The sequence below is a fragment of the Balaenoptera acutorostrata genome, chromosome 15 (genome assembly GCF_949987535.1).
Source record: "Balaenoptera acutorostrata chromosome 15, mBalAcu1.1, whole genome shotgun sequence".
In the NCBI taxonomy this organism is placed as follows: Eukaryota; Metazoa; Chordata; class Mammalia; order Artiodactyla; family Balaenopteridae; genus Balaenoptera; species Balaenoptera acutorostrata.
The window spans coordinates 57,345,701-57,364,607 of NC_080078.1; the positions used below are offsets into that span (position 1 = coordinate 57,345,701).

General features: G+C 37.9%; 1 protein-coding gene across 2 annotated transcripts in view; it reads left to right on the top strand.

Annotated features, from left to right (window-relative positions):
• Window positions 1–18,907, top strand: part of SLC23A2 (solute carrier family 23 member 2) — a 141,905-nt gene that overhangs the window by 80,242 nt on the left and 42,756 nt on the right. For both annotated transcript variants that reach the window (XM_057529468.1, XM_057529469.1), the window contains exons 3-4: window positions 3,194–3,292; window positions 17,237–17,353. In XM_057529468.1, the coding sequence (XP_057385451.1) occupies window positions 3,194–3,292; window positions 17,237–17,353 (216 nt within the window). The remainder of the gene's footprint in view (window positions 1–3,193; window positions 3,293–17,236; window positions 17,354–18,907) is intronic.

The window sequence follows — 18,907 nt, forward strand, 5'->3', positions numbered from 1 at the left end:
CGGCAACCATTGATGAATGTAGATGGTTAGTTTTAGCTGGGATAGGACTTTAAATCAGACCTGGGTTTTTCGGATGACTAAGTAATTAAATGTTGTTGTTTTAAGACAGTTCATCCTGAGTGTGTGTTCCTCTTGGCTTCTAAGTGGGTTGAGTGCTGCTGTGATATGACTTGGAGCATGGTTGTAATAGTGAGTTAGAGTTTTATGTTGTGGATTTGAACTTGGCTAGGAGCATGTATCCTGCTGGCAGCTAGTTTTATAGGCAAACAAATGCCACAAACTCAGTCGGCTGTGTAAAAAGCTATAGCATGACTTAGAGAGAGTTTTAAAAGCAACTCTTTATTTGAAATAAAAATATTTTATCCTGTAAGAATTATATACTAGTTAATGGAGATTTTTGGGATACTTTAAAACTAGCCTTAGACTTGGGTTATATAATCTATATGACCTTGAATAAGAAATTAAAATGTTCTCTGGCCTGATTTCCTCAAGTGCAAAAATAGGTGGATTGAAATCTCTCTGGACTGCCTTAGTTAGTCCAAGCCATGCTGCTTGAATCTTTAGTCTTTTTAATTTCTTCCCTGTTATAAAAATAAATTGTCCTCATTAGAGAAAATTATCAAAATATATAAAGGGAAAAAGAGGCTGAAAATGGCCCCACTGATTAAAGGCAATCACTGTTACTATTTTGGTGTACTGGTGTACGTCTTTTTTTTTTTTTTTAATATCTATCTATCTATCTAATCTGCGCCAAGTCCTAGTTGCAGCACTCGGGATCTTAGTTGTGGCATGCGAACTCTTAGTTGTGGCATGCATGCAGAATCTAGTTCCCTGACCAAGGATTGAACACGGGCCCTCTGCATTGGGAGCACAGAGTCTTACCCATTGGACCACCATGGAAGTCCCTGTTGTACATCTTTTTATTAGCCATTTTAAAAAGCAGTATCAAATAACACACGAATATACTGATTATAAAAGATCCAAATACTAAAGAGGGGTTGGGAATGAAAAATGAAAGTTGCCCATCATTAATCCTTGCACCTAGGGCAACCTACATAGTAGTTTGTGACTTTTCTGGATCCTTAACCAAACATTTGGACAGGTAGAGAGCATATTAAAATTTTATTTTATTTAGCATAATTGGGATAATTCTAGGCTTACTGTTTTGTGGCTTTAAAAAAAAACAGTATTTCTTGGACTTGTTTCCTTGTCAGTACATCGGTTTTATCCTTTAAAAAAATTTTTTTTAATTAAATGGGTCAATCTACATAAAGTGCCCTTTTTTAAAAAAAATTTATTTATTTTTGGCTGTGTTGGCTGGGTTTTGGCTGTGTTGGGTCTTCGTTGCTGCGCGCAGGCTTTCTCTAGTTGCGTAGTGGGGGCTACTCTTCATTGCAGTGCGTGGGCTTCTCATTGCGGTGACTTCTCTTGTTGCGGAGCACGGGCTCTAGGCGCACGGGCTTCAGTAGTTGTGGCTCACGGGCTTAGTTGCTCCACAGCATGTGAGGGATTGAACCCGTGTCCCCTGCATTGACAGGAGGATTCTTAACCACTGCGCCACCAGGGAAGCCCAGTTTTATTCTTTTAAATGGCTGAATATTGGGAATTCCCTGGTGGTCCAGTGGTTAGGAGTCGGCACTTTCACTGCCATGGGTCCAGATTTGATCCCTGGTCGGGGAACCTGCAAGCCATGTGGCAGGGCCAAAAAATTAAAAACTTAAAAAAAAAAAAAGGCTGAATATTATTCTTGAAACGGATATATGATAATTTAAGTGTCTGTCTTTTTGATAAACATTTAAGGTTTTCTAAGTGTTCAGCGTTGTAAATAATGCTGCAGTCATCAACCTTGAACATAGATATTGCATAGATATTTCTGGAGGATACGTTTCCGTGAGTGTAATTGCTGGCTCCAAGAAAATGCCTGTTTTGAATCCCAGTGCTAATAAGTGCCCCACCACAAAGGTCATTCCACCAAGAACATAATCTCCCTACACCCTGGTCAACACCAGATTCATCTTTTAAAATTTTCCCCTAATTTATGTTAAAAAATGAAATTACATTTTGTCACTTCTATAATTTTACGTAAGGTTGAACAGCTTTTTTTGTGTCTCATTGGATATTTTAATTTTTTTTCCCTGTGGATCATAGACTCCTGTCCTTTGGGTTATTTGTATTACGGATTTGCAGGTGTTCTTTTTGAATTACTAATACCGATCATTGTTACGTGTTGCACTGTGTTTTCTCTTAACACCATCACTCATCTTTTACTTCTCCTTAGTGTATTTTATAACACCAGAATTTAAACTTTTTGTGTGGTTTTTCTTTTTTTCCTCTGTATTTAAAAAATGTAGTTGTGTTATTCATAAATATAGTTATATTCATTATTATTTTTTTCAAGATAGATTCTTAAAAATGGAATCATTAGGCTAAAGACTAAAAATATTTTAAGTTTCTTGCTGCAGTCAGCCAGGACCTAAGGAGACTGTGCTTTATCTCACCAAGGGTAGGCATGAAGAGGGGTCGTGACCTGCTGGGTGCCCAGGTGTTTTCTTTTGATTCTCAGGATAACTTCTAGTCCATACCTTTAGGGCCCAGAAACTCAATTTTGTTGGTGTAGACAGCCCCTCCCCATCCACATCCCTCCAATGCCACAAGGAAAGGCACACACCAGTGGGCTAGTTTATTTAATTGCAGTGAGAAATATAAGTTAGTAAGTTAGGGTAACAGCAGTGCGTGAATTGCTCTAACTGGCACATTTCTTCCCTGTAGGGACATAGAAGTAAGTTGTTATCAGGCATTACCTGGGAAGGGATCTTAATCAAGGCATCTCAGGATGCCTCTCACCCGCTCAGAAACTGCAGCTTTGTCCTCTCAGCCAAGCCTCCCTTGTCCCTGGAGGCTGTTGGGGGTCCTACTCCTTGTAGTTCCTTTGGGTGTTCCATTTCTGGTCTCCTTCAGCTGACCCCCATTCATGCAGCCTCACTCTGTATGTAGGACACATGGTACGTTTCTCCATCAAAAACACATGTGATCACTGGTGCAGCGCTCACTTGTCAGGAGTTTCATTTAAGAAAACTTAAAACTTGGCTAATCTGATAAGTGAAAATGCAGTTTTTTTCTTTGGGGGAAAATGTTTTCATATAACAGAGTGTATAGGGTGAAAAAAGCCTCTAAATGAAGTGTTTCCCTTCAGGTGGTGATCAATGGAGGTGCCACGTCCAGCGGTGAACAGGACAATGAAGACACTGAGCTCATGGCAATATACACGACAGAAAATGGCATCGCAGAAAAGGTACCCCTTGCATCAGCCCCAGCCACTCACCCACCACTGCTGTCCCAGATCCCCTACAAGGAAGCGGATATCCATCTGGAGTTTTGTCTCTACCCTCCTGAGTGTGTGTGTGTGTGTGTGTGTGTGTGTGTTCTCTTTACAATGGAAATAGAAGGAGTGATGAGGAATAGAAGTTACTAATTTTTAATTGTATTAATGGCAACATTAAAGTGAGAACCATGTAGAGGTCTTTATCTAGATATTTTTAAAACCTCAGCCAGGATGCCAGAGGGAAGTGTTAGGTCTGGATGGTAATATGACTCAGACCCTGAGGGGGTCGAAAGCTTTCTGGGCATTAGTTGCCTCATCTCTAAAATGGGTATAAAAATATTAACATCTGTCTTAAAATTGTTGTGAGTATTAAATGAAATAATAAAGTTATTAGCATTGTGCCTGGTACATACCATGTGTACAGTAAATAGGAGACACCAGTAGTAGATAGGTTATGTAGACTGTGAAAGTGCCTTGGACAAAGATCTTTGAAAAATCATGCTGAAGTGGGAGAATCTTTTTTTCCACCTCATCCCCTCTGCTTGACAGGTCAGTCTGTGTGACCATAGAATGTGTGACCATGTTCATACAGGCCAAGAGAGAGCTGCCTGGAGAGGGTCCACATGCCTTGATTTCTTTTTCTCTTTGTATCTGCCACTGTGCCTAACACATATGAAAAGTATGATAACATGGCATTTCCAGACTGCATTGCAGCCCTAAGACTTCTCAATTTCATTTGAGTTTCACTTGACAGACTTTTAAAACATTTTATTTTTACTATCATCAACTTATATAATGATGCATTATATTCTAGAACCACTGTACTGCACTGTAAACAGTGTATACTCTGTATTCTAGTAACAGACCACTAGGAAGTTGATATATACAATTATAATACCCAGCTTGGGTATTAGTGCAGTAAGTTTACAGTGTAATCATGAAAATGATAAAGAACAAAAGAAATTATATTGAAATTCTTAAATAATCAAATTTTTGTGTCTGTGATTTCTTTCTTTTTCTCTTTCTCCCTTTTTCTTTTTCTTTCTTTTCCAGTTTGGGAGATGGAAAGTTCATTTTTGGCTATCTTGACCAATATGGCTGTTATTTGGTCAAGCTATTCTAAGTTTTGTGGAGGCTAGATTCATGCTGAGATGTTGAAATTCCTGCAGTGTTGGTTTCCAAGTTGCTCCTCAGAGCACAGATTGGAGCAGCCATGGTTGTGGCTGTGGTCTGCAGCAGAGACTCATTCCACAGGGCAGGATCTGGGAGGGGCCCACTGCCTGTCTGGCTTGGGTCTCAACATTCAAGAGGCACATCTTGTAGCAAAGTGCTTCTGTTTTTACAGACTTGTTGGGCTGCATCCAATCCTCAGTTATTTGGGCCTTAATCAGAGAGTCACCAGAATTTCCAGGCTGTAGGCTGTCATGAGTTTGGATGTTCATTATCCAGGAGTTGATAGCTGTCTTTTAATATACGATATTTGTTTTTCTCTTTCTGACTTACTTCACTCTGTATGACAGTCTCTAGGTCCATCCGTGTCTCTACAAATGACCCAATTTCATTCCTTTTTATGGCTGAGTAATATTCCTTTATATCTGTGTAGTTTATACTGTGATGGCTGTCTTTTGAAATGAATAGTAGGGAGCATTAATTCTTCAGGTTTTTAAACATATGTAGCTGTACCTTTTACTGATCTGTTGGCAGGAAAAATGTCTAGTACACTAAAGTTAGCACATTTCTGCTAGACATTTATTGTTTGGGTGAACATTTTTTTCATCATCTAAACTTTGATAGGTGTGCATTTCCTTGAATACTAGTGAAATAGAATATCTTCCTATTTTACTGGGGTTTTTTTCTTGTCTTATGAAATGACAAGGATAGTGAGAGTTATCGTGTGTTGAATAGTGCTAAGGATCCAGACCCTTGGCTGAATGCTTTAAGCAACCTGTCACATTTAGTCCTCATGGCAACCCTGTTAGAATGGTGCTATCACTATCCCTGTTTTAAAGGTGAAGAAAATGAAATGTTTAGGTCCTTTGCTGTCTTAAATTTGTGTAAAGAAAACTTCACACCAGAGGATGCTGCCCTCTAGGATCTTGCTTTTCAGATGGCATTTAAAGGCTCTCTGAACACCTGACTGTGAAATAAGGATGGGCCATTCACGAAGAGACAAGAGAACTGAGAGCAAGAGAGCCTGTCCTTTGTGTTCCCCATATTCACAGGGTTTCTTAATTCATTGTAATGTATTCACTTATTTTATTAAAAACTTGACTTTTCTGATGTCCATTAAAACTCTTGAAGTTCTTATGATAAATGCTGGCTAATACGGTATTAGCTGTAAGATACTCATCTTGGAATTTGATTAAAGGGATTTTTTTTCCTGAAAGGATGAGAAGGATAATGCCTCAAATCATCAATCATGAGTCCATAGGATGGACTTCAGTATCATTGGGACTCTTAGATTAGGGATGTTGAGGGACTTGAACTTCATAATGAGGGTTTTTTTTTTTTTTTAAGTTTTTTTTAGTTTTTACCTTTTTTGACTTATGATTCCTGCAGATTCTCTTTAAGTTACCTTTTATCCCGGTACTAGCTGGTCTTGAAAAGCAAAGTTCTCTTGAGCATACTTGTTTAACATAAACAGTTCAAAATTGTATTAAACAGTTTAAAATGTGCTGCCTCCATTCTTGGTCTACCCCACGTAACTGGCAGCTGGCAGTCTGGTGTGTATATTCCACATTCTTTTCCACTCATGCCCACACACATATCCCAGAGTGTTGTACCATGTCCCCACCCCACCTACATAATGTATACCTCACCAGGTTAGTAAATGTATATGGAATTTTTTTATTTTTAAAATTAATTTTAATATTTTGAATAGATAATCTCATGGTTTTAAAAATCATTCTCTCTATATACACCTATTATTTCTGAACTGTTTGAAAGTAAGTTACAGGCACAATGCTCCTTTATTCCTAAATAACTTCAGTGTGTATTTCCTAAAAACAAAAACATTAGGATATTCACATTGATACAATTATTATTGATAATTGGTTGATTTCATTAATTTCAATTTTAAAATAAAGCTTAATAATTTTCATTTGAATTTCCTCAGTTCCAGTAATGTCCCTTACAGCTAAATAATAAGGAGTTAAATAGATAAAGCTTAGTTCCAGGATCCAAATCAGTATCACTTAATGCATCTAATTGTTAATGTGTATCTTTTTTTTATTAATTTATTTATTTTTGGCTGCATTGGGTCTTCGTTGCTGCGCGCGGTCTTTCTCTAGTTGCGGCGAGCAGGGGCTACTCTTTGTTGCGGTGCGCGGGCTTCTCATTGCAATGGTTTCTCTTGTTGCGGAGCACGGGCTCTTGGTGCGCGGACTTCAGTAGTTGTGGCATGTGGGCTCAGTAGTTGTGGCACGCAGGCTCAGTAGTTGTGATGCACGGGCTTAGCTGCTCCGCGGCACATGGGATCTTCCTGGACCAGGGCTCGAACCCGTGTCCCCTGCATTGACAGGTGGATTCTTAACCACTGCACCACCAGGGAAGTCCCGTTAATGTGTATCTTTAGTCTCCTTTGATCTGGAACAGTTCCATAGTGTTGTTTGTCTTTCATTACCTTGACATTTCTGAATAGTATGGGCCAATTTACTTTGTAGTATGTCTCTCAATTTGGATGTCATACTATAATTTTATCTTGTATTTTTCATTAGTGAGGTTGCATCTCTTTTTCACATGCTTAAGAGCCACTTGTATATCCTTTTCTGTGTACTTTCTTTCATATCTTTCATGCAGTTTTAAGTGTTGGTTCTTGGTCTTTTTACTAATTTCTAGCAGAGCGTTGCCCTTTTTGATAGGAGTTACAGATGTCACCATTTTGCTTATGGTTTTTGCCATGTAGAGCTGATAAAAAATTATGTAGTTAAATTAGTCAATCTTTTATGGATTCTGGATTTTGAGCCATGGTTAGAAAGGCCTTTTTTTATTCTAAATTTATAAGGGAATTCTCTTCTTGTTTTCTGCTAGTACTTTCATGGTTATTTATGTTTAATAAATACTCGATCTGTTTGGAATTACTCTTAAGATATGGCTCCAGCTTTGTTTCCCAGATGGCTACCCAGTACCCCGACCCCATTTATTGAATAATCTCATCTTTTCCTCAACTGATATGAAGTACTTTTGTCATATACCAAATCCCCAATGTAATTAGGCCTATTTCAGGGCTTTATATTCTGTTTAGATGTTCTGTCTATTCAGGCACCAGTACCATATTTTTATTGTAGGCTAATGGTGTTTTATATCTTTTAGGGCTAGTTTCTCCATGTTGCTCTTTTTTAGAATTTTTCTAATCATATTTATGAGCTGTAGAATCAGCTTGTCTAATCACCCTCATCATCCCCCAACAACCCCAAAAATACCTATTGGTGTTTTTATTGGGATTGCATAGATTTAGTAATTCACTTAGAGAAAATTGGCATCTATATGATGCTTAGTCTTCATGTTTAAGACTGTGATAAGTCTTTCTGTTTGTTCTGTTCTTCTTTTGTATCTTTTAGGAGGGGTTTTGAAGTTTTCTTCATTTATGTCTTTCATATTTCACAAGTTTCTTGAAAGGTAGTTTATCTTTCTAATGTCTGTTGGTAATCAAACTTGTTTGTCCATTATATCTACAAATCTTATAACTGTTGATGACTATGTATTGGTTTTATATTCCATTACTTTACTGAATATCTTGTTTTCATTTGATTACTGAGATTTTCCAAGTATACATTCATGTCATTTGCAAATAGTGATAAGTTTACCTTGCCTTATCTAATTTTTATTCTTGTAATTTCACTTTCTTATCTAGAATAAGAAAACGAACTTTCTTTACTAGAGGTATCTAGCATTGGCTAGTACCTTCAGTAAAAGTAATGGGGGTGATAGTGGGCATCCTTGACTTTGGTGGTTATAGTTTCTCTATTATGATAATGGCCTAAATAGATACATTTCACTATGTGAAGGAAATATCCTTATTCTTAATCTATTGAATCTTTCAAAATCAAGTATAACTTTTGAATTTTCAGCAGATGCTTTCTGTGTGTTATAGAGATGATCATTTGATTTTCCTCCTAATATCTCTCAATATGATCTATTGAGAGATAGATCAACGACTGAGGCTGTCAGTGTTGAACCATCAATGCATTCTTGATGTGTATGATCACAATATATTATTATTTTTTAATGTGTTGCTGGATTTTGTTAATAAATATTTCTTTAGGATTTGAGCATTAATATTCATGAGTGGGGTTGATCTGAAGTTTTTTTGGGGGGATGGTAGTGTCATCTTTGTGAGGTTTTGATATCGGTATTATATTTGCTTCACAAAAGATTTTGGTGAGGGACTTCCCTGGCGGTCCAGTGGTTAACACTTTGCACTTCCACTGCAGGGGGCGCGGGTTCAATCCCTGGTCGGGGTACTAAGATCCCACATGCCACATGGCTTGGCAAAAAAAAAAAAAAAAAAAAGATTCTGGGGAGTGTTCTTTTCCTTAAAAAACATGGGAATTTGTGTCTGTGTATGAAACATAAATATTACATGTAATATGTTGAGTGTGTGTGTATTTAAAAGTTTGTTAGCATTCCCTATAAAATCATCTGAGTCTAGTATTTTGTTTTGACATACCTTTGAGAATTTCTATTTCTACTTTGGGAATCAGTCAGTTTGGGACTTATTTTATTCTGGAGTCAGTTTTGGTAAAGTATTTTTTTCTAAAAATTTGACTCATTCTAATTTTCAAGTTATATACATAGAACTGAGCAAAATGGATTTTTATGTTTTTTAATTCCTTTATTCTGTGATTATTTCCACTTTTTGTCTGATTTTTTATGCTTGTCCTTTCTCCTTCCACATTGCTCCATTTTTATTTCCCTGGATTAGCTAGTTGGTTTTTTTTTAATTTAAAAGAACTAAATTTTAGATTTACTTAGTGCAAATGCTTTTCTGTTCTCTAATGTATCCGTTTTTTATTCCTTTATTGGTTTTCCTGTTATTTTCTATTATTTTTTGAGGCATATGCTTAGTTTGTCTTTTTGTTTTAAGTGCAAAGACTATGAATTTTCCACTAAGCACTGCTTTAGCTATATCCAGTGGATTTTCATATTTAATTCTAATAAATTTCCTATTTTCTAAATAGTTTGCTATTTTGGATCATATTTCTTCCCCTTTGCCCTTTAAGGAGGCATTTAAAAATTTCCAGATGGAGAAGGGTTTTTCTTTTTTTTTTGGCTGAGTCGGGTCTTAGTTGCGGCATGTGGGATCTTTTGTTGTGGCATGCAGGCTCCTCATGGCAGTGTGCAGGCTTCTCTCTAGTTGTGACACGTGGGCTCCAGAGCGCATGGGCTCAGTAGTTGTGGCGTGCGGGCTTAGTTGCCCTGTGGCATGTGGCATGTGTAGTTCCTGCACCAGGGATCGAACTGGCATCCCCTGCATTGCAAGGCCGATTCTTAACCACTGGACCACCAGGGAAGTCCCTGGAGGAGGGTTTTTGATTGTCTGTTTTTTTAATTTCCAGTTTTATTGTATTGTGGTCAGAAAATGTTACTTGTATTATTTTTTGGAATGTATTGAAGTGTTCCTTATGGTTGAATTTTTGCAAATATTTTTTGTGAATTTTTGTGTTCTAGATAATTGAAAAGAGTTAAATATTTAGGTTATATTTTATTAGTTATTACATCTTTTCTTTTGCCTGCCATTTGGTCTGCCATAAATTGAGAGATTAATTTCCCATTATTGGTATTTTTAGATTTCTCATATTATTTCTGAGATATTTTGCTTTATAATTATCAACTCTCTCTTATTTGTACATAGATATTTATAACATGTTTATGGTGAACTGTACCTTTTATCATTTAAAACATACTCATATTTGTCTTGGTTATTGCTCTTTAGCTAGAATACTACCTTGTTTGAAGATAATTAAGACTTTATTTGTATTTTTCTTTAGCTTTGCTCATTCTTAGGTGTATCTCATATACAGCATAGAACTGAGTTTTGCTTTGAGAAGGTCTTAAAATCTTGTTCTTTCAATAGTTGAGTTTAGCCTATTTACATTTAGTGATAATGACAAGTATATTTTATTTGTTTTATTTGTGTGTGTAGTTGTGATATTTAAAAACTTCTGTACTTTATTCTAGTGGACACCTATATAATCATAACTATAGAACAATATACTTAGCCCTTTCATTGTCTTCTAGTTTCCTACCATGAACAGTAACAAAATTAGTGTTTTTCCTTCCTTCCTTTTGCTCTTTCTCTCCTCTACTATCTGATTTTGGTCAGAAATATTACTTTTGCCCATCATTATAATTGATTTGTTAACTTCAAGTATCATCCTTTGACTTCCAGCTATATTAGATGACAATTAATTTACTCTACTGCTTGCCTTTTTCCTTTTCACTCTCACATTTTGTTAATTGTAATGATTGTATCTTTTTGGTGCACGTGAAATTTATATATTCTGGCAATCTAATCCCTATTTTTAGTTTTATTTTTTATTTTTTGGAATTTTTGAATTTTTGAATTTTTTAAATTTATTTTTTATTTACTTTTTGTACAGCAGGTTCTTATTAGTTATCCATTTTATACATCTAATCCCTATTTTTAGTTTTATTTCTACAGTTAATTTGAGACAAGACTTCTGCTGTTTTCCCTAATAATTTCTGGGTTGACCGAAGTTCATCCTGTAGGCCCTTGATATTCAAAGTGTAGTCCATGCACCAGCATCGTTGACATCATTACCTACATGTTAGAAATGTAGAATCTCTGCCCCAGCCAAGACCTGCTGAATCAGAATTTGCATTTTCATACAATTCCTATGTGATTTGATATGTTCACTGAAGTTAGAGAAGTAACACTATAGTAGTAGTTTCCAAGAGAAGAGCTGGATCATGGGAATAGTTTTGGATGAGAATTTATCTATAGCATTTAGCCTTGAAGGAGAGTTCGGCTGGATGTAAAATCCTTGGGATGTTGTTTGGATCCTGACTCAAATAAATCAGCTGTAACAAAGTTTTGATACAATATGAAAAAATTTTTTAAAGCATTGGGTATTAGATGATATGAAGAAATTGTTAATTTGATTAGTATGTAATGGTATTTTGGTTCTTTTTAAAAGTCCTTATCTGCTGAAGAGACATACATATGTGTTTATGGGCAAATTTATGTATTTTGAGGATTCAGTTTAAAATAATCCATCCCCTTACCCCAGTAAAGTTGGAATGGTGTGGGGAATAGATTAAACAAGAACATGGGGCTAATAAATTTTGAAGCTGGAGCTGGGGATAGATATAGGGCAGGCATTTCATATTCCTTCTACCTTTGTATATGTTTGAAAAATTCTATAATACAAAGTTAAGAAAATAATTGAATCATATCTTATGGTTTGCTGTTTTCCCATTTTCTTGTGTTGAATGTGGCTATGAAGAACTCAGGCTGTTTTTTTTTTTTAAGTCAGTATCTTGATCTTTTTGCCTGTCCTATGGATTCTTTATCTTTGATAATCAGTAACTTTAATGACTGTCATATGATAATAATCATATCATAAGTTTTGATGCTGACCTGGGTCAGTTTTTCCTGGCACTTTCAATATTTAGCTTCAAGGCTCCTGTTACTTCAGGAATGTTGTCTTGAATTATATCTTTATTTTTTGTTCCAGTCTCTTCTTTTGGTTTTCTTATTTGGGAGCTCCAATTATGCATATTTTGGCTCTCCTTTGTCTGCCTTCTTTATCATTTCTCTCTAATCTTTTTTTCTCTTACATTTTTTTCATGTTGTCTCTTCCCTCTTGTGCTCCTACCACTTTCATTGTTTCTTCCCCACTTCTGTCCAGATTCTTTAAACTCATGTTTTATTTCCCTTTGTTCTTAAATTTTTTAATACAATTGATTGTTTTATTGAGTTTTCAAAATATCTGAATCCTTTTTCATTAATTTATTGAGTACTTAGTGCATCTTTCTAATTTGTAGGCATATCCTTTAGTTCTTGGAAATTTTCTTATTTATTTGATTCCTATATTCTGTTTTCTTGCATAAAAAATGTTACTGGGCTTCCCTGGTGGTGCAGTGGTTGAGAGTCTGCCTGCCAATGCAGGGGACACGGGTTCGAGCCCTGGTCTGGGAGGATCCCACATGCCACGGAGCAACTAGGCCCGTGAGCCACAATTACTGAGCCTGCGCGTCTGGAGCCTGTGCTCCGCAACAAGAGAGGCCGCGATAGTGAGAGGCCCGCGCACCGCGATGAAGAGTGGCCCCCGCTTGCCGCAACTAGAGAAAGCCCTCGCACAGAAACGAAGACCCAACACAGCCATAAATAAATAAATTAATTAATTAAATTAAAAAAATGTTATTATTTCTTGTCTTTTTTTTTTTTTTTTTTAAACAACCTTTTTATTATGCTCAAAGATTTGGGATAGGGCATCATGGGGCTGGTTGCTTCTGTCATGCTGGCATGACTTTTTTCCCCTCCCCCTCCCCTAAATATTTATTTATTTTTATTTATTTATTTTACTTTTGGCCGCATCAGGTCTTAGTTGCGGCATGTAGGATCTTTCGTTGTGGCACACGGGCTCTTCATTGCAGTGCGCGGGCTTCTCTCCAGTTGTGGTGTGTGGGTTTTCTCTCCGTAGTTGTGGTGCACAGGCTCCAGAGTGCGTGGGCTCTGTAGTTGTGGCGTGCAGGCTCCAGAGTGCGTGGGCTCTGTAGCTGTGGTACGCGGGCTTGGTTGCCCTGCTGCATGTGGGATCTTAGTTCCCCGACCAGGGACTGAACCCACGTTCCCTGCATTGGAAGGCAGATTCTTTACCACTGGACCACCGGGGAAGTCCCCGTATTTGTCTTTTTGTTATTTTGAGCACATATATTTGACTTTCAACCCTTTTGTTGAATTTGTTTTTTCCTATTTTGTTTTTAGTTTCTAAGATCTCTTTTCCTGTTTTCTTTTTTTTGTTTTTATTTGCTGATTAAAGCTTTTAAAATGGCAACGCTCTCCTCCCAGGTTCAAAATATTTTTATTTTTGTGAAGACACAGGTTTCTTCCCCCCCACCCCCAATATGTTTTCTTTCTACTACATGGACCCTATTTCCTCTGTTTATTTGGCTCTTATTTTTGGAGGAATGTGAGGCAATAAAAAATATGACTGTAGGGTCATTATGTGAGGATGAAGTTTGTCTACTGGTGGGCCTTTCCACTGAATAGGGAAAGCTGTCTTGTCACTGTAGGGTCTATAGATGGCAGTGTCTTGTCTCTGAGGCTGATCAATTCCTCTAGAAAGAAATCCTCTAGTCTCCTCCTGTGGGTGTATAACCTGGCTTCTGGCATTTGGAAGCAGATGAGGATCCCGCTGTTCATACTTGCATTTAACCCCACATAGTATTCCTCAGTCTGAGGTGTTTCTGATTTGTATTCTTCAAACAATACATTTTTGTGTCTTGTAGGATGAGGATAGCAGTAGGAAACAGGGTGTCTGATTGGTTCGCAGAGTTAAATCCCATCTTCTTTCCATCCCTACTCTGTCTTGTGCCTCCAAGCATAGAACCTTTCTGGGCTTCTGTTGGTCAACCAACTTGCTTCTTTATACCTTCCCTCTCCATGCACCAATGTTTTAGGTTCCTTCCCTCTCCTAAATGGGTCACAGCTCATACAAATGCTTTGCCTATTCCAAAATATGTTATTCTCATTTCTCTTTCTACTGTTTTCTTTGTCCTTGTAGATTTGTGTCATATTTATTCTTTCTCAGTGTTTTTAGGAGTTAGGGGAAATGACAGATGTGGTCAATCAACCATGTTTTACTAGAACTCAAAAACTGGTTATTTGAAAAGACCAGTGACATTGATCTTTGGTGGACCTGATTAAGGTAAAAGATGAGGAAGCACTAATGCATATTAGGAATGTGAAAGGAAATATAAGAAATGTGTATAAGAGAATATTAACTACAACTTTATGATAATCAATTTGAAACCCTATAGCAGGGTTGGCAAACTACATCCTGCAAACCAAATCTGGCCCAACACTTGTTTCTGTAAATAAAGTTTTATTGGAACACAGCTATAACTCATATGTTTACATATTGTCTAATGTTCTTTTACACTATAATAGCAGAGTTGAGTATTTGTGACAGAACCATATGGCCCACAAAGCCTAAAATATTTACTACATAGCCCTTTATAGAAAGAGTTTGCTGACTCCTGCTGTAGAGGAAATTATTTCCTAGAGAAAAAGATTACAAGTGACTTAAAAGTGCTAGACTAGATAAATAACCATAGGAGAGATTGGAAAGGTTATTAACGATCTCTTAAGAAGTCTCCAACAGGAGAACTGAATTCTGAGTTCACTAATCTTTGAAGAACAGGTAATTTCCTTTTTCTTTAGATTATCTTAGACCATAGAATAATATGGAAAAGCCTATTCAAGATGACATCATCAAATTATTAATGTAGTCATCTTTTAAAGAAATCTCGCTGTTGGAGCTTTTTGTTTTGCAGTTTTAAGAGAGTTCATATTGTTCATGCAGTGATAACACAATGTGGTACCATGGTCCACAGTGACCAAACACACTCCTTCTGTCTCTGGGAAGGGTGGTGCAGCATTTTTCTGACAGGGTTTACTGATCCCCTTGACCACACAATTCCCTACTTTTTCTTAATACCATTTGTGGACATTTTACATTAGTTCCATTTCTGAGTTGTAGAACCACCCTCATTACTAAGAAAAATTGTGTGTGTACAGTGTATGTATATGTTTGTGTACACACCTTAATCTTAGCCTTCCAGGCCTGAAAGAGGACAGATGCAGTCTTTTCATTTCTGTTCATCTGTTTTATAGTTAAAACTAGTCATTTCAGAATCATTAGAATAATAATGCATATAATATTATTGTAACAGATTGTACTAATCTGGTAATTGTAGTGTTACTATACTCTGTTTTCAGACATTTCTTTTTGTTACTTTGTGAGCAGTAACATTCCCCACCTGTAGGTAATATGATAGTGTTGAATTGTCCTTTGTATAGTGAGTCCAGTATCCATAGTTGCATCATGTCAGCAAATGGTCAACTTAGTTCAGGGATTTCCAAGACTGATTTGGGAGTCCCAAATCAGGTTCAGTGATTTGCTAGGAGGACTCAGAATTCAGAAAAACTATTACACTCCTGGTTACAGCTTATTTGAGAGAAAGGGTTCAGATTAAGATCAATGGAAAAAAACATGTAGGGCAAGGTCTAGGAGACACAGAACAAGCTTTCAGTTGTCCTCTTCCTAGTGGAGTCACGTGAGCAGTGCTTAATTTCCCCCGAAACAAAGTGTGACAACACTCAAGGAGTGTTGCCAGACCCTCTGGAGTCAAACTGATACCATGTGGCCCAAGGCCCCATCATCAGTTGCATTGTTAGCATAATCTATGAAGGGCAGCGCAAGGCTTCATTCAGGTAAACAGATACACTCTTAAGAGACAGGATATTCCAAGAGCACAGAGGTTATCTTCCAGGTGACAGGCAAGGGCCAAACTTCTCTTTGAAATGTTCAGGGTTTGGACAACCCAGACCTGCTGAGTTAATCCTTTACTGTACATCACCACATATCAAGTTCCTCACCATGTGTACTTTCTCTACCACCTCTACAAACAAATTTTAAATGACACATATAATATGTTTAAAACCATTTAATAATGCAGATCTGCCAGTATCCATTGTTTGAATGGAAGAAAAAGTTCTTTCCGAAAGTTCATATTCAATTCACATTTGGATTAGATAAAATGTCAATTTACATCAGATATTTACCTTTAGGCTTTAGAAGGTAAGGCTGAATTGTGTCACTTCTTTCGTTCAAGAGTATTTGGCCCCCAAATCCCTGTGCATGAAAAATGGAGTGATAAACATAAGGAGTCAGCTTCTTTCTGTGGATCAAATCCATTGGAAAGGGGGTACAAATTGGGCTAGGTGTGGCCAAGGATCAGAATGTTATCATCCTTATCTTTTTTGTGGCACATCTTTTATTTCCTCTTAAGCACTTTATGTTATTAAAAAACTTAAAAAAATGCACATCTTGGATTCCAAGAAATTGTCTGTAGGGTTTTAGAAACTAGAGCAGTATTGAGGGTATATGGGGGAACCCCCGAGTTTTCAGTTTGGCTCAGATACTGGATGAGTTCAGAAGAGATGCTGAAGCTGAAGCTGACTGGAAATGTCTAGACTATAACCTAAAGTGTCTGGTCTTTGTAAAGATTCTGGCTTATAAAGGATGCAAGGCTTAACATTTTAAAAAATCTTTAGTAATGGTGAGGGGAAAAGAAAAGAAAAGAAGTCCCCTAAAGTATAAATACATTTTTAGTCTGTTTTTTTAAACAAAATTTGAATCATCATATCTGTATACCTTTGCTCTCTTCACTCACCATTATGTCTGAGCAGCAGTGTTTTAAAAGAAGGGTGTTTAGGTACAGAAGTCTTTTTCCTTGCAGGGATGGAATGGGGTAGGAGGGACAGATTAGTGCTCTCTGTTTGAAAGTGGTTAGCGTTTTGTAACACTGCTTCATTAGGGTTACCACCCAAGGACAGCTCATGCCAAGGTATTACTTTGTGGTCTCAACCTTGAGAGCATCCCTCTCCACGCAGTAGGTGCCCAGCCTTGGGGAGGAGCTCTGAGCAAGTTGGGTGCTCTTGGGTGTGAGTTGATGGAAGGAATGCTGAAGCCCCAAATCCTGAGGGCAGACTGTCCCACCGAGTGAGTGTGCTTGACACTGTGTCAGAGGTGACCAAGGCTTAATTTTACAGGAGAGCAACAGACACTTTATAAAGTTGTTTTTCAGTAACAGTAGCCTGTGCTGAGTTAACTTTAGTCCTTGCTTTCATTAAACAACTTGTTTTCTCCCTCTCGTTCACAGAGCTCTCTCGCTGAGACCTTGGATAGCACAGGTAGTCTTGACCCCCAGAGATCGGACATGATTTACACCATAGAAGATGTTCCTCCCTGGTACCTGTGCATATTTCTGGGGTTGCAGGTAAGATGATTCCTTTGGAATGTAACCACCAGCAGATGCTTGAATCTGTCTGGATTATTTAAAATTCAATTTTTATTTTTTATTTATTGACAACTTTAATATAAATTACTCTTTTAAGAATGATGAATGGGAATTGTTAACATGAACTTCATAACAGTGAAAGGAAGAAAACAGGAGGAGTAGGTTAATCATGGAATGAAAGGAAAATGTTCAGGGAATAAGCAAGAGAAATGACATGGAAGTAAGGAAAAAAGATCGTAGATGTGTGGAAAGGGGAGAGTAGAGGGAAGAGAAAGGTAGAAGAATAGAGAAAAGAAGGGTTAGTGTTCATCTCTCATTCCTAGTTAACCAACCACAGTCACCGTCAGTTCTGCCATGAAATATGGGTGACACTGAGAAGTGCTGTGTTGGTCAGGACATAAATGTGGAGGCTTCAATCTTACTTTTAAAGGAAGGCAAACTTCGCCTTGGTGGTGTCTGCTTTGTCTGCTGCAATTTCCAGTGGGGGCAGAGCAGGGAAGCTGCCAGGGGAGGGGTGGGGGGATGGGGCGAGAGGTGACACAAGCTGATGCAGGACTCCTGAATGTTTGGTACCCACTCCCTTTTCCCACTTACGATTGAAGTGGGGCTTTAGGAGAAAGGGGATGACATGGAAGGCTCTTTGTCCAGACACATACCCCTGGACTGTGTTTGCCTTGGTTTTGAGGTTTCACTTTCCATTCTTTAAGTTTGAATGATCAGTTCATGCTGAGAAAATCAGTCCCGTTATCCAGACAGGTTTATTCACTTGGAGGTGAACTGTACCTGCTGAGAGCTGATGCTTTGGTCCAGTTTCCAGGCCCCTCCCCTTAGGTATCAAAGCATTTGGTAACCTGGACAGAAAGGCGTCTAATAAAGAAGATGTAACCAAAGGAGCTGACTGGTCTTGGCAAATAATTTCCCTAGGGCTGAGTATCTGGAATCAGATTCAAGAAACTCATTTTTTGATATGTTTATATTATAGATGTTTCTAGAAGTAGTCTTCCCTGTTCAGATAGGCTTGGGAAACCCTGTGTGCATCATGCCCTTCTTGACAGTGCACAGCACTCTTAAACTTGTGAGCAGCTCTGGGAAGTCCTGGATGAGAATGTTCTCTTCCCCTCACCAAACACCTGTTAGTGTTACACAGTTGGGCTTTATGGGCTGCAAGCAGCACATTTTGGCAAACATGAGCAGAGATGGGAAACTATTGGGAAGAAACGTAGGAAGTTTGCAGAACAGAAGTAGGAACCGAACAGGCAGGCCTCTGGGAGGAAGGGAAGTGAGCAGTGAGGGCTGGAATGTCCTGCCAGGGCCCCAAGGAATGGGGGAGGGGCCCTAAAGGAAGAGTGGGATGGGCTCTTTCTGGAGGATTCCCACAGCTACTGTGTGACCCTAGCCCTTCCCTGATTGCTGTTAAACAATGCCAGACCATAGAAAAAGATGGAAAACGCCTTGTGCAATGAAGCTTGTAACTTTAGTCCCCAGACCTAAAAGAATTAAAAAAAAAAAAAATGGACGAATTATCTCAAGAAC